Source organism: Salmo salar, chromosome 19 (assembly GCF_965601325.2).
Source record: "Salmo salar chromosome 19, fSalSal1, whole genome shotgun sequence".
NCBI lineage: Eukaryota > Metazoa > Chordata > Actinopteri > Salmoniformes > Salmonidae > Salmo > Salmo salar.
The window spans coordinates 8345864-8364683 of record NC_138309.1 but is presented as its reverse complement, the minus strand read 5'-3'; the positions used below and the strand labels follow the sequence as shown (position 1 = coordinate 8364683).

At 41.6% G+C, this 18820-nt stretch overlaps 1 protein-coding gene across 1 annotated transcript in view; it reads left to right on the top strand.

Annotated features, from left to right (window-relative positions):
• LOC106578369 (RPE-retinal G protein-coupled receptor) overlaps window positions 1-2308 on the top strand; it is a 36416-nt gene extending 34108 nt beyond the window's left edge. Inside the window, exons 6-7 of the mRNA XM_014157088.3 lie at window positions 8-121; window positions 2067-2308. Of these exons, the coding sequence (XP_014012563.1) occupies window positions 8-121; window positions 2067-2210 (258 nt within the window). The 3' untranslated portion in view covers window positions 2211-2308. The remainder of the gene's footprint in view (window positions 1-7; window positions 122-2066) is intronic.
• Window positions 2309-18820: the final 16512 nt, after the last annotated feature.

Below are 18820 nucleotides of genomic sequence, written 5' to 3'. Positions count from 1 at the left end.
TCTACAGTTTAACACTGCCACTCCCCTGAAGACATTTTTGTTCAGCTGGGGACCATATGGAGTCCTGGCCTTCTACGCTGCTGTTGAGAATGCCAACTTGGTCTCTCCCAAAATTAGGATGGTAAGGACAACACACACACATACGCGTGCGCACACGCACTGCATCTAATCTGACAGTAAACTTCATATAGATTTCTCAAGGTCATATGACTTTGTGTATGCCGACGGTCTTTTACTCCATTTACCAAATATACTAACTCCCTACAGCAAATGCAATACTCAGGGTTTGTGTAATATAGTAGTTATTAATCGCACTGCTTGATTATATACAGTGCATTCAGAAATTATTCAGACCCCTTGACACATTGTCACGTTAGTCTTATTTAACTTATTTTTCCCCCCTCAATCTACACACAATTCCCCATAATGACAAAGCAAAAATAGGTTTTTAGAAATGTTTGCAAATGTATTAAAAATTTAACTGAAATATCACATTTACATAAGTATTCAGACCCTTTACTCAGTACTTAGTTGAAGCACCTTTGGCAGCGATTACAGCCCGAGTCTTCTTGGGTATGAAGCTACAAGCTTGGCACACCTGTATTTGGGGAGTTTCTCCCATTCTTCTCTGCAGGTTGGATGGGGAGCATCACTGCACAGCTATTTAAGTCTCTCCAGAGATGTTTGATCGGGTTCAAGTCAGGGCTCTGGCTGGGCCACTCAAGGACATTCAGAGACTTGTTCCGAAGCCACTCCTGTGTTGTCTTGGCTGTGTGTTTAGGGTTGTTGTCCTGTTGGAAGGTGAAACGTTGCCCCAGTCTGAGGTCCTGAGCGCTCTGGAGTAGGTTTTCATCAAGGATCTCTCTGTACATTGCTCTGTTAATCTTTCCCTCAATCCTGACTAGTCTCCCAGTCCATGCCGCTGAAAAACATTCCCACCGCACCGTAGGGATGGTGCCAGGTTTCCTCCAGATGTGACGCTTAGGATTCAGGCCAAAGAGTTCAATCTTGGATTCATCAGACTAGAAAATCTTGTTTCTCATGGTCTGAGCATTTTTAGGTGCCTTTTGGCAAACTCCAAGTGGGCTATCATGTGCCTTTTACTGAGGAGTGGCTTCCGTCCATAAAATTATGCAGAGATGGTTGTCCTTCTGGAAGGTTCTCCCATCTCCAAAGAAGAACTCTGGATCTCTGTCAGTGACCATTGGGTTCTTGGTCACCTCCCTGACCAAGGCCCTTTTCCCCTGATTGCTCTAGGAAGAGTCTTGGTGGTTCCAAACTTCTTCCATTTAAGAATGATGGAGGCCACTGTGTTCTTGGGGACCTTCACTGCTGGAGAAATGTTTTGGTACCGTTCCTTAGATTTGTGCTTCGACACAATCCTGTCTCGGCGATCTCCAGACAATTCCTTCAACCTCATGGCTTGGTTTTTGCTCTGACATGCACTGCCATCTGTGGTACCTTATATAGACAGGTGTGTGCCTTTCCAAATCATGTCCAATCAATTGAATTTACCACAGGTGGACTCCAATCGAGTTATAGAAGGATAATCAGTGGAAACAGGATGCACCTGAGCTCAATTTCGAGTCTCATAGCAAAGGGTCTAAATACTTATGTAAATAAGGTGTTTCTGTTTTTGATTTGTAATAAATGTTCAAACAATTAAAAAACCTGTTTTCGCATTGTGATTGAGGTACTGTGTGTAGATTAATGAGGATTTGTTAAATGTTTTATTCGTTTTAGAATAAAGCTGTAACGTAACAAAATGTGGAAAAATTCAAGGGGTCTGAATACTTTCCAAATGCACTGTAACTCATGGTCCTTTGGTTCCCAAAGCAATGTGCATTTAACACATACTTGTATAGTGTATTGCCCATTCAGGAATCAAACTCACAACTCTGGTGTGCCAAATGTCATTCTCCAACCAAATGAGTCATTCAACCCTCTATGTATATCTGTATTTTAACAAACTTGTTGTACAGTTCTTTGACACAAATGTACATTTTTTTTCTTCTTGAGCTTGTACTGAGACATTGCAATTGTTCTGTTTGGTCTTCTGTTTGCAGTTGGCTCCTATTCTGGCAAAGACCTCTCCCACCTTCAACGTTTTCGTGTACGCCCTGGGCAATGAGAACTACAGAGGAGGCATCTGGCAGTTCCTCACTGGGGAAAAGACTGAAGTGCCTCAAATTGAGAACAAGTTCAAATAAACTAAGCATGTGATAATCACACACAAACTGTCCTCTTGGTTTTACAAAAGGTACGAATGTTGTTGTAGATTCATTAAAGTCACTGGACCTGGACTTCAGTGTGTGTGTGTGTGTGTGTCAGGTATGGGTAAATGGTTATAAAGGAGTTGGGTGCAGGAGAGCAGATATGGTGTAGCCAACGGAGCCTTTTATTTTGGCGAACCAAAAACACAAGGCAAAGTGAACACGAAGTAACAATACGGGTTAACATAACCCAGCGCAACAGACTAACATGCGCAATACATGAAACAGAATAAACAATACCACACAAAGGCATGAGGGAAACAGAGGGTTAAATGCACAACACAGAATGAGGGAAATGAGAACCAGGTGTGTGGGAAAACAAGACAAGACAAATTAAAAATGGATCGGCGATGGCTAGAAAACCTGCGACGCCGACCGCCAAGCACTGCCCGAACAAGGAGAGGCATCGACTTCGGCAGAAGTCGTGACAGTGTGTGTGTGTGAGTGAGACATTTTAGTCTGGGGTTAACATGGAGTGTTGTGTTTGTTCTGGCATTGGGATATATTTATGTTCACTCTAGTTTAGGATGGGCAGTAGACACACGCCAAGCCAGACTGGTGAAAAACTATATTAGTAGATATTGATATTATAAATTATGACATTTAATTATGAATTCCTGTCCAGCTCAAATAGCCTATAACAGATTTTCTCTAAATGGACTAAAATATAGATCTATTTTTAAGACTTCTTTAGTCTACAGGTATAATGCTTCATCACTTTATGATGTCTTGTTATCATCTACAGACAATTCCTTCGACCTCATGGTTTGCTTTTTGCTCTGACATGCACTGTCAACTGTGGGACCTTATTTAGACAGGTGTGTGCCTTTCCAAATCATGTCCAATCAATTGAATTTACCACATGTAGACTCCAATTGAGTTGTAGAAGGATAATCAGTGGAAACAGGATGCACCTGAGCTCAATTTCGAGTCTCATAGCAAAGGGACTAAATACTTATGTAAATAAGGTATTAATTTCTGTTTTAGATTTGTAATAAATGTTCAAACATTAAAAAAACCTGTTTTCGCATTGTGATTATGAGGTATTGTGTGAAGATTAATGAGGATTTTTTACATGTTTTATTCATTTTAGAATAAAGCTGTAACATAACAAAATGTGGAAAAATTCAAGGGATCTGAATACATTCCAAATAACTCATGGTCCTTTGGTTCCCAAAGCAATGTGCATTTAATATTATGAGATGCTAATATAATGGGTCATACATGTGTATAACCTCTCTGGGCCAGTGGGACGTTAGCGTCCCACTCTAGTCAACAGCCAGTGGAATCGCGTGGCGCGAAATACAAATACCTCAAAAATGCTATAACTTCAATTTCTCAAACATATGACTATTTTACACCACTTGAAAGATAAGACTCTCATTAATCCAACCACATTGTCCGATTTCAAAAAGGCTTTACAGTGAAAGCAAAACATTAGATTATGTCAGGAGAGTACCCTGCCAAAAATAATCACACAGCCATTTTCAAAGCAAGCATATATGAGACAAAAACCAAAATCACAGCTAAATGCAGCACTAACCTTTGATGATCTTCATCAGATGACACTCCTAGGACATTATGTCATAAAATACATGCATGTTTTGTTCAATCAAGTTCATATTTATATCAAAAACCAGCTTTTTACATTAGCATGTGATGTTCAGAACTAGCATACCCACCGAAAACTTCCGGTGAATTTACAAAATTACTCATGATAAACGTTGACAAAATACATAACAATTATTTTAAGAATTATAGATACAGAACTCCTTTATGCAAACGCTATGTCAGATTTTAAAATAGCTTTTCGGCGAAAGCACATTTTGCAATATTCTGAGTACATAGCTCGGCCATCACAGGCTAGCTAATTTGACACCCACCAAGTTTGGGGCAACCTAAACTCAGAATTACTATTAGAAAAATTGGTTTACGTTTGCTGTTCTTCATCAGAATGCACTACCAGGACTTCTACTTCAACAACAAATGTTGTTTTGGTTCCAAATAATCCATAGTTATATCCAAATACCTCCGTTTTGTTCGTGCGTTCAGGTCACTATCCAAAGGGTAACGCGCGAGCGCATTTCGTGACAACATTTTTTCAAATATTCCATTACTGTACTTAGAAGCATGTCAAACGCTGTTTAAAATCAATTTTTATGTTATTTTTCTCGTAAAATAGTGATAATATTCCAACCGGACAACGTTGTATTCATTCAAAGACTGAAAGAAAAAAATGGAGAAGTCTCGTGAATGCGCATCTCAGTCTCACTGTCCCCAGGCAAGCCACTTACAAAGTCTGCTGCTGTACTTTGCCCAGAGACAGGAGACACGTCATTTCGCTTTCTGAACGCTTTAGAGAGCCAATGAAAGCCTTAGAAAGTGTCACATAACAGCACGGATGCTGTAATGTTGATAGAGATGCAACAGAAGGACAACAAATTGTCAGACAGGGCACTTCCTGCATGGAATCTTCTTAGGTTTTGGCCTGCCATATGAGTTCTATTATACTCACAGACACCATTCAAACAGTTTTAGAAACTTTAGAGTATTTTCTATCCAAATCTACTAATTATATGCATATTCTTGTTTCTGGGCAAGAGTAGTAACCAGTTTAAATTGGGTACGTTTTTTTATCCGGCCGTGAAAATACTGCCCCCTAGCCCCAACAGGATAACACCTGTTGCTCTAACAATTCATTATAACCACATCAAAATGCATCCTACTTGCAGGCTTTAGGCAAAGTGTTCCCAATATTTTCACTCATCAAACATGATACTACTTTGCATTCCTTTGAAGCTGGATAAGTTAATGTAAAGAGTAGAAATCCCCTGATAGAAATACTTTATAGCTCTAGTACCAGTAGAAGCCATAATGTCATACAGAGATTGGGCATTCCAATCTTGCTTTGTAGGTTATTACAGGCAAAGGTCCTGGTTGAGCTACCAAGCAGAATTAGTAGAGCAGCAACACTCTGCAATCCTACCAAAAAGGGTGTTTTTCATGAAAACACATCCCTCCGGCCACCCTGAGATTATAAGAAAGAAAGAAATGTATTGTGCATGCTCTTCTCTCCTCCAGGCTCAGTTTCAAAGGCAGTAATGTAAAATGTTATCCTATTTCACATAGAAGTATTCTTTTTTGTTAGCACATCATTCATGTTAGAAAGTAAACTACTAAAATTGATTTTCATTGTTGACAGGTGATACATGGTCGGACAGGTTATTACTGGTCAGTAAACTGGAAAGTACTGGAAAGTAAACAATCGCCTTCATTATGATGCACCAAATGTGACATTAGACATTGCACGTCATTGATTAAGGTGATGTTACTAAGGTAAAGTTCCTTGACAATAATTGATTCTAATTTAAGAGCACAAGGTAGTGTTTGAGACCCGTTCATTCCATCCAACTCTTCGATTTTTATGTATGATTCAGTTTACGTGGAGAGAACAGTTTAGCAACCAGCATCGGTTAACATCTGTTTCCTTTTCAACATTATTACCACAATACTTCGTACGTACCTTGTCTGATGGTTGATGCTCAGAAAAGAAAGAATGTATACAATACTTTCATAGGAGAGTATGGGAGATAAGATAGATACAATAAAGAATAACAATGACAAGGTAGTAAGATATAAAGTGACCCCATTGATACAGTGGTAACACTTTACTTAAAGCCTGCTTTATAACATGTATGAATGAGGCTTTCTAATGTCTTATAAAGGTTATATCTCTATATCAACCTTTCAACTGAATAAAAATGGGTGTTATCTAGTCAAGATTATTATGAGATGATAACAAGACATAAGGGATCATACATGTTTATGAAAAGTCTTACAATGTATTATAACTACATTATAATGCACCATACCTCCAGGCTGATAGGGTACCATAGGTCAGACAGAGAGAGAGGCAGTTACCATAGCAGATGATAATCAATGACAATGATGATAATCAAACATAAAATCCTTTTGTTATTATAGCAATGTGTAAGCATCTATACATAGAAACCACATGAGCTGTTCAACTATCTAAAATGCAAAGTGAAAACGGTCCTTCTTACCATTCCCGTCCTTGATTGACAATCATCTATACAATGTCACGTGTGTTATCAGTGACATCATAATAGCACAGTCATTTGGTCCTTCACAAACTGACCTTTCCAAATCAATCATGTAATCTTAATACGATTTAAGTGCTGTTACATGCTGTTTTCTAATACGATTGCAACTTCTTAGAATTCCAAAACATAAACAGCAACAGTTATAGTAGCTGTATTTTTGTGTTTTGTGGGGAGGTAAAACTCCCTGTTACGTACAATTCAGTCAAATACTTGCATCAGGGTGTTTATAGCCTAGTGGTTAGAGCGTTGGGCCAGAAACCGAAAGATTGCTGGAAGGTAAAAATCTTTCATTCTGCCCCTGAACAAGGCAGTTTACCCACTGTTCCCCAGTAGGCCATCATTGTAAATATGAATTTGTTCATAACTGACTTGCCTAGTTAAATAAAGGTTAAATATCAATATATAGAATCACATTGGTGTAAAGAAAGAGTAATTGCCATCAAACATAGTCCATTTAAATTATTGAATGAATCAACTATAAAAATCATAGTTCTAAGAAATATTTAAGACATATTAGGTATGTGTGCATTGAAATTTTAAACCCCACAGTCTAATCAGTGAAAGGTGCAAGTGACTTGTGAACACCCGTCAGCTTTGTGGATGTCTCTGATCGAAAGTTGCTCATATTTTGAAACAGCTTCATATAAATTATTATTAATGTATTATTGATACTTTTCAGTAGACTTCCCCACATGCTTCCCCAAGTGCTTTTTGTGACAAATCACTATTCTGTCAAAACATATTCTGCGAGTTCTATTAAAAAACGAAAATAGGTTACTATTTGCATCAGCTTTTTGAATATTTCCAACATGAGGTATTCTTATGTATAATACACTTAACTTTTGTTGTTCCACAAACAACAATATACTAATTCCAGCATTAAAAAAATGGCTTATATCCAACTTGTTTTTTATCAATTACAAAACTGTTATTTCTCATTAGATCTACTTATAGTTTTTGACCAGTTATTTTCAGTGATAATGACGTAATGTTAAAAAAAGCCATTTGAACCCACATTATAACGTGCAGGCTTAAATCATCACAGAAAGGGAAACAAATGGCATCAGCCTAGTCTCTAGGTAGTGTCGGGACCAAGGAGATGTCCCACTTTATTCTAGCTGCGCTTGCCGGTTCATGTAGTCTGACACATTCAAGTTTCTCCCTAAGGATAACATGGGTTTACAGGTTATAATCTAACTCTGCTTCTGTGCAGGCAATTTTCGAAATTCCGTTTAGCACATGTTCATGGTCACCTGTACCTCTACAGATATCAACATGAAAAGATTTGATGGTCCCCTTCATATCCTACAGGGGAAGTATGAACTTTACCATCAAATTGGGCTGAATTCCAGAAATGTGCAGGCTTAAATCATCACAGAAAGGGAAACAAATGGCATCAACCTAGTCTCTAGGCAGTGTCGTGATCAAGGAGATGTCCCACTTGACCGTAGCTCGCTCGTGCTGTCCGCAGCGACCGTGCAAATAGTAGGCCCTGAATGAAGCCTGACTAGAAGTGATTTAATGATGCTTTGGACATATTGCGGCCTCTGGGTCACACAGAGACACGCCATTTTCGATGGGCTCATCGGGGCGAGGTTGGGGTGGACAAGCCACAAAGATATTCAAGCTGCACGCGCCGGTTCATGTAGTCTGACACATCCGTGTTTCTCCCGAAGCATAACATGGGTTTGCAGGTTATGCTCTAACTCTGATTCTGTGCAGGCAATTTTCAAAATTCCTTTTAGCACATGTTCAGGGTCACCTGTACCTCTACAGATAACATGAAAAGATTGAATGGTCCTCTTCATATCCTAAAAGGGATATATTGACTTTGCCATCAAATTGGGCTGAAATCCAGAAAATGTGCAGGCTTAAATCATCACAGAAAGGGAAACAAATGACATCAACCTAGACACTAGGCCATGTCGATATCAAGGAGATGCCCCACTTGACTGTAGCTTGCTCGGTATGACTGAAGCGATCGTGCAAATTGTAGGCAAAGAATGAATCCTGACTTGTAGTGGTTTAATGATGCTTTAGATATATTCAGGCCTCTAGGTCACATAGAGATACGCCATTTTCGATGGGCTCATTGGTGGGAGGTTGGGGTGGATAAGCCACAGAGATATTCTAGCTGCGCGTGCCGATTCATGTAGTCTGACACATCCGAGTTTCTCTCTAAGGATAACATGGGTGGGTTTACAGGTTATGCTCTAACTGTAACGGTTGTCGTCGGGAATGGAGGACCAAAATGCAGCAGGAATGTGGATGCTCATCTTGTTATTTATTTTTAAATAAAAAGAACACCAAAATAACAAAACGAAAAAAACGCACGAACAACAAAACAGTCTTGTCAGGCTCACACAGGCAAAACAAGAAACAATCTCCCACAACACTACACCAACAAATTACCCATATAAAATATTCTCAATCAGAGGCAACGAGAAAGCACCTGCCTCCAATTGAGAGTCCAACCCCCCTACACATAGAAATACCACAACCCAGAAAGAACATAGAAATACAAAACATAGAACATAGACCAAAACCCGGAAATAATAAATCAAACACCCTACTACATAAATCACCACCCCGAACCACATAAACAAAATACCCTCTGCCACGTCCTGACCAAACTACAATAACAAATAACCCTTATACTGGTAAGGATGGGACAGTACCCCCCCCCCCCCCCAAAGGTGCAGACCCCGGATGCACCTCATAAATAAATAAATAAAAAACAACAACAACAAAAAATCCCCCTAAACTAAAGGGAGGGAAGGGAGGGTGGCTGCCGTCACCGACGGCACTTGTGCTACACCCCCCCCCCCCTCCCCAACCCACCTATACAGGAGGTGGTTCTGGCTCCGGCCTACTATCCTCCAGAATGCAGACAGACTTGCTCAGTTTTGGGCCGTAGGCAGACTCCCATCGTTCCGGATCGTAGGCAGACCTCTTCCATTCCACACTGTAGGCAGACTCATTTGATACACAGTTAATCATATTTAGTTCCGGATCGTCAACAGACTTACTCAGTTCCGGGTTGCTGATAGACTCCCTTGGTTCCGGGTCATAGGCAGACTCACCCGGTTCCGGGTCGCAGGCAGACTCCCTCGGTTCCGGGTCGCAGGCAGACTCCCTCGGTTCCGGGTCGCAGGCAGACTCCCTCGGTTCCGGACTAGACACTGGTGCCGGATACTCTGGACTGCACACTGGTGCCCGGATTCTCTGGACTGCACACTGGTGCCCGGATACTCTGGACTGCACACTGGTGCCCGGATACTCTGGACTGCACACTGGTGCCCGGATACTCTGGACTGCACACTGGTGCCCGGATACTCTGGACTGCACACTGGTGCCCGGATACTCTGGACTGCACACTGGTGCCCGGATACTCTGGACTGCACACTATTGCCCGGATACTCTGGACTGCACACTATTGCCGAACTCTTGAGGCTGGGCTGACGCACTGGAAGCCTGATGCATGGTACTGGTACTGGATGTGCCAGTCTGGGGACACGCACCTCAGGGCTAGTGCGGGAACAGGCCGAGTCGGACTGGGTTGACGCACTAGAAGCCTGATGCGTGGTGCTGGTACTGGAGGTATCAGCCTGGGGACACGCACCTCAGGGCTAGTGCGGGGAGCGGGAACAGGCCGAGTCGGACTAGGTTGACACACTGGAAGCCTGATGCGTGGTGCTGGTACTGGTGGTATCAGCCTGGGAACACGCACCTCAGGGCTAGTGCGGGGAGCGGGAACAGGCCGAGTCGGACAGGGCTGACGCACTGGACCGTAGAGGCGTACTGGCGGTCTCGAGCGCAGAACTGGCATCGCTCTTACTGGCTGGATGCCCACTTCCCCCTGGCAAATGCGGGGCGCTGGTACTGCGCATACCGGCCTAAAAATACTTGGCCTCGCCACAGTACCCATTACCCCTGAAGCACGGGACCTGTCCAGTCACTGGTTGCCCAGAAAAGGTACGGGGATTTGGCCTGGGGCTCAATCCTCGCCCAGCCAAACTACCCGTGTGACCCCCCAAAAACATTTTTTGGGGCTGCCTCTCGGGCTTAAACGCCAGTCGTGTTCCCCTGTAGCGTTCCCTGTCTTCGCTCCACTTCCTCCATGGACCTTCTCCGGCCATAATCTCCTCCCATGTCCACTTCTCACGATCGTCCCTCCATTGCTCCTTCCTCTGCTGCTTGGTCCTTATTTGGTGGGAGATTCTGTAACAGTTGTTGTCGGGAATGGAGGACCAAAACGCAGCAGGAATGTGGATGCTCATCTTGTTATTTATTTTAAAATAAAGAGAACACCAAAAATAACAAAACGAAAAAACCGCACGAACAACAAAACAGTCTTGTCATGCTCACACAGGCAAAACAAGAAACAATCTCCCACAACACTACACCAAACAATTACCCATATATAGGATTCTCAATCAGAGGCAACAAGAAAGCACCTGCCTCCAACTGAGAGTCCAACCCCCCATTAATCTACACATAGAAATACCACAACCCAGAAAGAACATAGAAATACAAAACATAGAACATAGACCAAAACCCGGAAATAATAAATCAAACACCCTACTACATAAATCCCCACCCCGAACCACATAAACAAAATACCCTCTGCCACGTCCTGACCAAACTACAATAACAAATAACCCTTATACTGGTCAGGACGTGACACTAACTGTGCTTCTGTGCAGGCAATTTTCTAAATTCCTTTTGCCACGTGTTCAGGGTCACCTGTACCTCTACAAAATAATAACTTGAAAAGATTGAATGCTCCCATTCATATCCTAAAGGGGAAGTATGAACTTTGCCATCAAATAGGGCTGAAATCCAGTCATGTGCAGGTGTAAATCATCACAGAAATGGAAACAAATGGCATCATGCTAGTTTCTAGGGCGTGCCGAGTTCAAGGAGATGCCCCACTTGACCATAGCTCGCTCGGTCTTACCGCAGCGACCATGCAAATAGTAGGCCCGGAATGAAGCCTTACTAGTAGGGATTTAATGTTGCTTTTGACATAATGAGGCCTCTGGGTCACACAGAGACACGCCTTTTTCGAAATGCTCATCGGGAGGAGGTTGGGGTAGATAAGCCACAGAGTTATTCTAGCTGCGCGTGCCGGTACATATAGTCTGAAACATTCGAGTTTCTCCCTGAGGATAAGATGGGTTTACAGGTTATGCTCTAACTCTGCTTTTGTGCAGGCAATTTTTAAATTTCCTTTTGCCATGTGTTCAGGGTCACCTGTACCTCTACAAATATCAGCATGAAACGATTGAATGGTCCCCTTCAGATCCTAAAGGGGAAGTATGAACTTTACCATAAAATAGGGCTGGAATTCAGAAATTTGCAGGCTTAAATCATCACAGAAAGGGTGAAAAAAAATCTACCTAGTCACTACGCCGTGCCGAGTTCAAGGAGATGCCCCACTTGACCGTAGCATTGCAGCGACCGTGCAAATATTAGGCCCAGAACGAAGCCTGACTAGTAGTGAATTAATTGTGTGTTGGACATATTGCGGCCTCTGGGTCACACAGAGACACGCCGTTTTCGATGGGCTCATCAGGGGGAGGTTGGGGTGGATAAGCCACAGACTTATTCTAGCTGTGCGCGCCTGTCAAGCAGTCTGACACATCCGAGATTCTCCCTAAGGATAACATGGGTTTACAGGTTATGCTCTTACTCTGCTTCAGTGCAGGCAATTTTCAAAATTCCTTTTAGCACATGTTCAGTGTCACCTGTACCTCTACAAATATCAACATGAAAAGATTGAATGGTCCCCTTCATATCCTAAAGGGTGTTAGGTCACGTCAATTCGAATCTGGTATCGGAACAAAATAGTCAGCACATAGTAACTTCTGATTTCTTTGTACTTTAATTAATGCAAACACTTGAAGGGTAAATAGGTGGTTCATATATACGGGCTCCCTGTAACACCTCGCAGGGCAAAACAGAGAACTGAGTTACACATCCTTTGCTTCTCATTAAATACTCTGACAGAGATAGTTCCCGCTCACTGCTGGCCTGTCAGAGGGAGGATGAGCGTGGTTTAAACTTACTCATCCTATCGTTGGCGTGCAGGTTGGTCCCAACCTCGAGACGCCTCCTGTTGCCGGGCGTAGTTATTATCTTTGGCAGTCGATTTATCTTGTGACTGCACAATGCACAGTTCTCTAAAACCCCGACACCCCTCTGCATATACATTTCACCCATATCCTGCCCTTATCTTTTAACAAGCTCTTCTCAGGTTTTGGCCTGCCATATGAGTTCTGTTATACTCACAGACACCATTCAAACAGTTTTAGAAACTTTAGGGTGTTTTCTATCCAAATCAAACAATTATATGCATATTCTAGTTTCTGGGCAGGAGTAATAACCAGATTAAATCGGGTGTGTTTTTTATCCGGATGTGAAAATACTGCCCCCTATCCCAAACAGGTTAATGCAACCGCTGTGTCAGATTTCAAAATAGCTTTACGGCGAAAGCACATTGTTCAATATTCTGAGTACAGAGCTCAGCCATCAAAGCAAGCTATACAGTTACCCGCCAAGTTCTGGAGTCAACAAAACTCAGAAATAGTGTTATAAATCTTCACTTACCATTGCTGATCTTCATCGGAATGCACTCCCAGGACTCCCACTTCCACAATAAATGTTTGTTTTGTTTGATAAACTCCATATTTATGTCCAAATACCTCTGTTTTGTTCGCGCGTTCAGATCACTATTCCAAAAAGGCACAATGCGCGAGTGCAAAACACAAGTCGAAAAGTCAAAAAGTTCCATTACCATTTGTAGAAACATGTCAAACGATGTTTACAATCAATCCTTTGGGTCTTTTTATCATAAATATTCGATAATATTCCAACCGGACAATAGCGTATTCATTACAGAGGAAAAAGGAACAGCGCGCCTGCGTGAATGCGCAGTAAACAACTCATTGTCATCAGGCAGTCCACTTGTTGAGTCAGCTCTTATTCTCTCCCCAGTAACAGTAGAAGCATGAAACAAGGTTCTAAAGACTGTTTACATCTAGTGGAAGCCTTAGGAAGTGCAAAATTAACCCTAAGTCACTTTATAGGCAATCACTTGAAAAACTACAAACCTCAGATTTCCACACTTCTTGGTTGGATTTTTCTCAGGTTTTTGCCTGCCATATGAGTTCTGTTATACTCACAGACATCATTCAAACAGTTTTAGAAACTTCAGAGTGGTTTCTATCCAAATCCCCTAATAATATGCATATCCTACTTTCTGAGCCTGAGTAGCAGGCAGTTTACTACGTGCACGCCTTTCATCCGGACGTCAAAATACTGCCCCCTACCGTAGAGAAGTTAACACTTTTTTGGTTACTACATTATTTCATAATGTATGTCTTCCCTATTATTCTACAATGTAGAAAATAGTAAAAATAAAGAAAAACCTTGGAATGAGTAGGTGTGTCCAAACCTTTGACTGGTAGTACATTCAGAAAATATTCAGACCCCTTCACTTTTTCCACATTTTCTTACATTACAGCCTTATTCTAAAATGTATTCAATTGTTTTCCCCCCTCAACCTACACACAACACCCCATAATGACAAAGTGAAAAGAGGTTTTATTTTGTTTTTGCAAATGTATTAAAAATAAGTAACATCTTATTCACATAAGTATGCAGACCTTTTGCTTCAAAACTGAGCTCATGTGTATCGTGTTTCCATTGATCATCCTTGAGATGTTTCTACAACTTGAATGGAGTCCACCTGCGGTAAATTCAATTGATTGGACATGATTTGGAAAGGCACACACCTGTCTATGTTAGAGCAAAAACCAAGCCATGAGGTCGAAGGAATTGTCCGTAGAGCTCAGTGACAAGATTGTGTCCAGGCACAGATCTGGGGAAGGATACCAAAACATTTCTGCAGCAATGAAGGTCCCCAAGAACACAGTGGCCTCCATCATTCTTAAATGGAAGAAGTTTAGAACATCCAAGACTTCCTAGAGCTGGCCGCCAGGCCAAACTGAGAAATCAGGGGAGAAGGTCCTTGGTTAGAGAGGTGACCAAGAACCCGATGGTAACTCTGACAGAGCTCCAGAGTTCCTCTGTGGAGATGGGAGAACCTTTCAGAAGGACAACCATCTCTGCAGCACTCCTCCAATCAGGCCTTTATGGTAGAGTGGCCAGAAAGAAGCCACTGCTCAGTAAAAGGCACATGACAGCCTGCTTGGAGTTGCCAAAAGGCACCTAAAAGACTCTCAGACCATGAGAAACAAGATCCTCTGGTCTGATGAAACCAAGATTGAACTCTTTGATCACGTCTGGGCGAAACCTGGTACCATCCCCACGGTGAAGCATAGTGGAGGCAGCATCATGTGGTGGCAATGTTTTTCAGCGACAAGGACTGGGAGACTAGTCAGGATCGAGGGAAAGATGAACGGAGAAAGTACAGAGATCCTTGATGAAAACCTGCTCAGGACCTCAGACTGGGCGAAGGTTCCTCTTCCAACAGGAAAACGATCCCAAGCACACAGCCAAGACGACACAGGAGTGACCCAGCCAGAGCCCGGACTTGAATCCAATCTAACATCTCTGGAGATCTGAAAATAGCTGTGCAGCGTCGCTCCCAATCCAACCTGACAGAGCTTGAGAGGAACTGCAGAGAAGAATGGGAGAAAGTCCCCACATACAGGTGTGCCAAGTTTGTAGTGTCATACCCAAGAAGACTCTAAGCTGTAATCACTGCCAAAGGTGCTTTGATAAAGTACTGCGTAAAGTGATTGAATACTTACTGTATGTAAATGTGATGTTTCCGGGCGGTTTTTGCAAACATTTCTAAACACCTGTTTTTGATTTGTCATTATGGGGTAATGTGTGTAAATTGATGTCAAAAAAACAATTTCATACATTTTAGAATAAGGCTGTAATGTAACAACGTGGGAAAAGTCAAGGGGTCTGATTACATTGCGAATGCACTATATATATTTTTTTGGGGGGTGTATAATTGTTGTATTTTAAAAGGCGCATTTGAAAAAGAGACCTGTCTTCCCTGTTAAAATAAAGGTTAAATAAAACAAATACCAGACAAGGGCCATTTCGTGTGGTGAGCCTTGGCCTATTTTTCTCCCTATTGATAAATTGTCGGCTATTTATTGACATAATCATTCCACATAAACCAATGGATGACAGAGAATAAGATGGGGGGTGGGGAGAGAGAGAACGAACACAAAACAAGACATGTATTTGATTAGACACCAATGTTTCTTGACACATTTATTAGGGATCCAAATTTGCTGCTGCCAAGCTACTCTTCCTGACGTCCAAACACATTAAGGCACTCACATCACACATAGAGATAAAACAGTACATCATATAACATTACTACTACACAACTACAATACAAAATGTATAATACCACCATACAAAAATATTACAATGTACGAGTGTGTGTGCATATTAATGATTGTACCTGTATGTGTGTGTGTGTGTGTGTGTGTGTGTGTGTGTGTGTGTGTGTGTGTGTGTGTGTGTGTGTGTGTGTGTGTGTGTGTGTGTCTCTTCACAGTACCCCCTGTTCCATAAGGTGTACACATCACTGACGATCTGAAATGGTCATCCCACACAGAAAGTGTGGAGAAGAAGGCGCAACAGCGCTTCTTCAACCTCAGGAGGCTGAAGAAATTTGGCTTTGCCCCTAAAACCCTCAAACTTTTACAGATGCAAAATTGAGAGCATCCTGTCGGGCTGTATCACCGCTTGGTACGGCAACTGCACCGCCCGCCCGGCAACTGCACAGGGCTCTTGTCAGTTTACAGCGATTTTTGAAAAAAATTAGTGCCCATTTTAAACGGCCTCCTACTCAAACTCAGAAGCTAGGATATGCATATAATTAATACTTGTGGATAGAAAACACCCTAAAGTTTCTAAAACTGTTTGAATGGTGTCTGTGAGTATAACAGAACTCATATGGCAGTCAAAACTGACAGAATGAGAGGCTGTGGAAAGTGGTCACATGAGGAGGGCCATCACCATTACCACGCCGGCGCCCCTGGCTACCCTCCCCTTTCGAACCGTTTAGAAAGACAATGCAATCGTCCCCCTTGAATCTTATTGGAGCTATGGTTGAAAAAGGCCCTAAAGATTTATGTTATACAACGTTTGACATGTTTGAACGAACCTAAATAAAAAAAAAGATGTATTTTATTGAAAGAGGAGTCCCGCGGCCGACGGAGCTTTTGGAGCAGCCTTCAGAACGCGCTAACAAGAACAAGCTATTGGGACGTAAAGGATTCACTTTTTCGAACGAAAATACATTTGTTGTGGACCTGGGATGCCTGGAAGTGCTTTCTGATGAAGATAATCAAAGGTAAGGGATTATTGACAATAGTATACAAGAGTAGATTTGATATGCGATTGTTCCAAGATGGCGCTGACCTGTAACGGTAGCCTATTTTTCTGAGTATCGCATCCCCTTTTATTGCAAAGTGTGATTACCCAGTAAAGTTATTTTTAAATCTGGCATTACAGGTGCTTTCAAGAGATATTCATCTATAAATCTTAGAATGACAATATTACATTTAAAAAATGTTTTCGAATAGTAATTTAGTAAATTGTAGTGCTGTTTCACCGGATGCATTTGAGGGAAAATAGTTAGTCAACGTCACGCGCCAATGTAAAATGCTGTTTTTATATATAAATATGAACTTTATCGAACAAAAGAATGCATGTATTGTGTAACATGATGTCCTAGGAGTGTCATCTGATGAAGATTGTCAAAGGTTAGTGCTGCATTTAGCTGTTTTTTGGTTATTTGTGATGCATGTGGTTGGTCGGAAAATGGCTATGTGGCTACTTTTACGATATACTCCTCTAACATAATCTAATGTTTTGCTTTTGCTGTAAAGCCTTTTGAAATCGGACAACGTGGTTCGATTCAGGAGTGGTGTATCTATAAAACGATATAACATAGTCCTATATTTGAAAAAAACAATTTTTTAAATATTGTTATGCTAATGACGATAGGATTTTTCGCTGGATGTCCGTCCCGCTTACGGAACGGAGCCCGACCAGGGGTTAATAATGTTTAACCTCTCTAGGGTAGGTGGCACCAAATCGTCCCACCTACGCAACAGCCAGTCTAATCCCGTGGCGCGATATTCAAATACCTTAGAACTGCTATTACTTCAATTTCTCAAACATATGACTATTTTACACCATTTTAAGGACAAGACTCTCCTTTATCTAACCACACTGTCCGATTTCAAAAAGGCTTTACAATGAAAGCAAAACATTAGATTATGTCAGCAGAGTACCCAGCCAGAAATAATCAGACACCCATTTTTCAAGCTAGCATATAATGTCACAAACCACAGCTAAACCCAAACCACAGCTAAATGTAGCACTAACCTTTGATGATCTTCATCAGATGACAACCCTAGGACATTATGTTATACAATACATGCATGTTTTGTTCAATCAAGTTCATATTTATATCAAAAAACAGCTTTTTACATTAGCATGTGACGTTCAGAACTAGCATACCCCCCGCAAACTTCCGGGGAATTTACTAACAATTTACTAAATTACTCACGATAAACGTTCACAAAAAGCATAACAATTATTTTAAGAATTATAGATACAGAACTCCTCTATGCACTCGATATGTCCGATTTTAAAATAGCTTTTTGGTGAAAGCACATTTTGCAATATTCTAAGTACATAGCCCAGCCATCACGGGCTAGCTATTTAGACACCCAGCAAGTTTAGCCTTCACCAAAATCAGATTTACTATTACAAAAGTTTGATTACCTTTGATGTTCTTCGTCAGAATGCACTCCCAGGACTTCTATTTCAATAACAAATGTTGGTTTGGTCCCAAATAATCCATCGTTATATCCAAACAGCGGCGTTTTGTTCGTGCGTTCAATAAACTATCCGAAATGGTAAATCAGGGTTATGAGCATGGCACATTTCGTGACAAGAAATGTCTAAATATTCCATTACCGTACTTCGAAGCATGTCAACCACTGTTTAAAATCAATTTTTATGCAATTTATCTCGTAAAAAAGCGATAATATTCCGACCGGGAATCTGCGTTTCGGTAAATAGAGGAAAAAACAGAAAGACGGGGGTGACCAGTGCACGCGCCTAAGCCCACTGTCCCCTGATCGGCCACTCTACAAAGGCGATAATGTGTTTCAGCCTGGGGCTGGAATGACGACATTCAGCTTTTTCCCGGGCTCTGAGAGCCTATGGGAGCCGTGGGAAGTGTCACGTTACCGCAGAGATCCTTTGTTTTGGAAAGAGATGTCAAAGAAAGCCAATAAATGGTCAGACAGGCCACTTCCTGTAAAGGAATCTCTCAGGTTTTTGCCTGCCATATGAGTTCTGTTATACTCACAGACACCATTCAAACAGTTTTAGAAACTTTAGGGT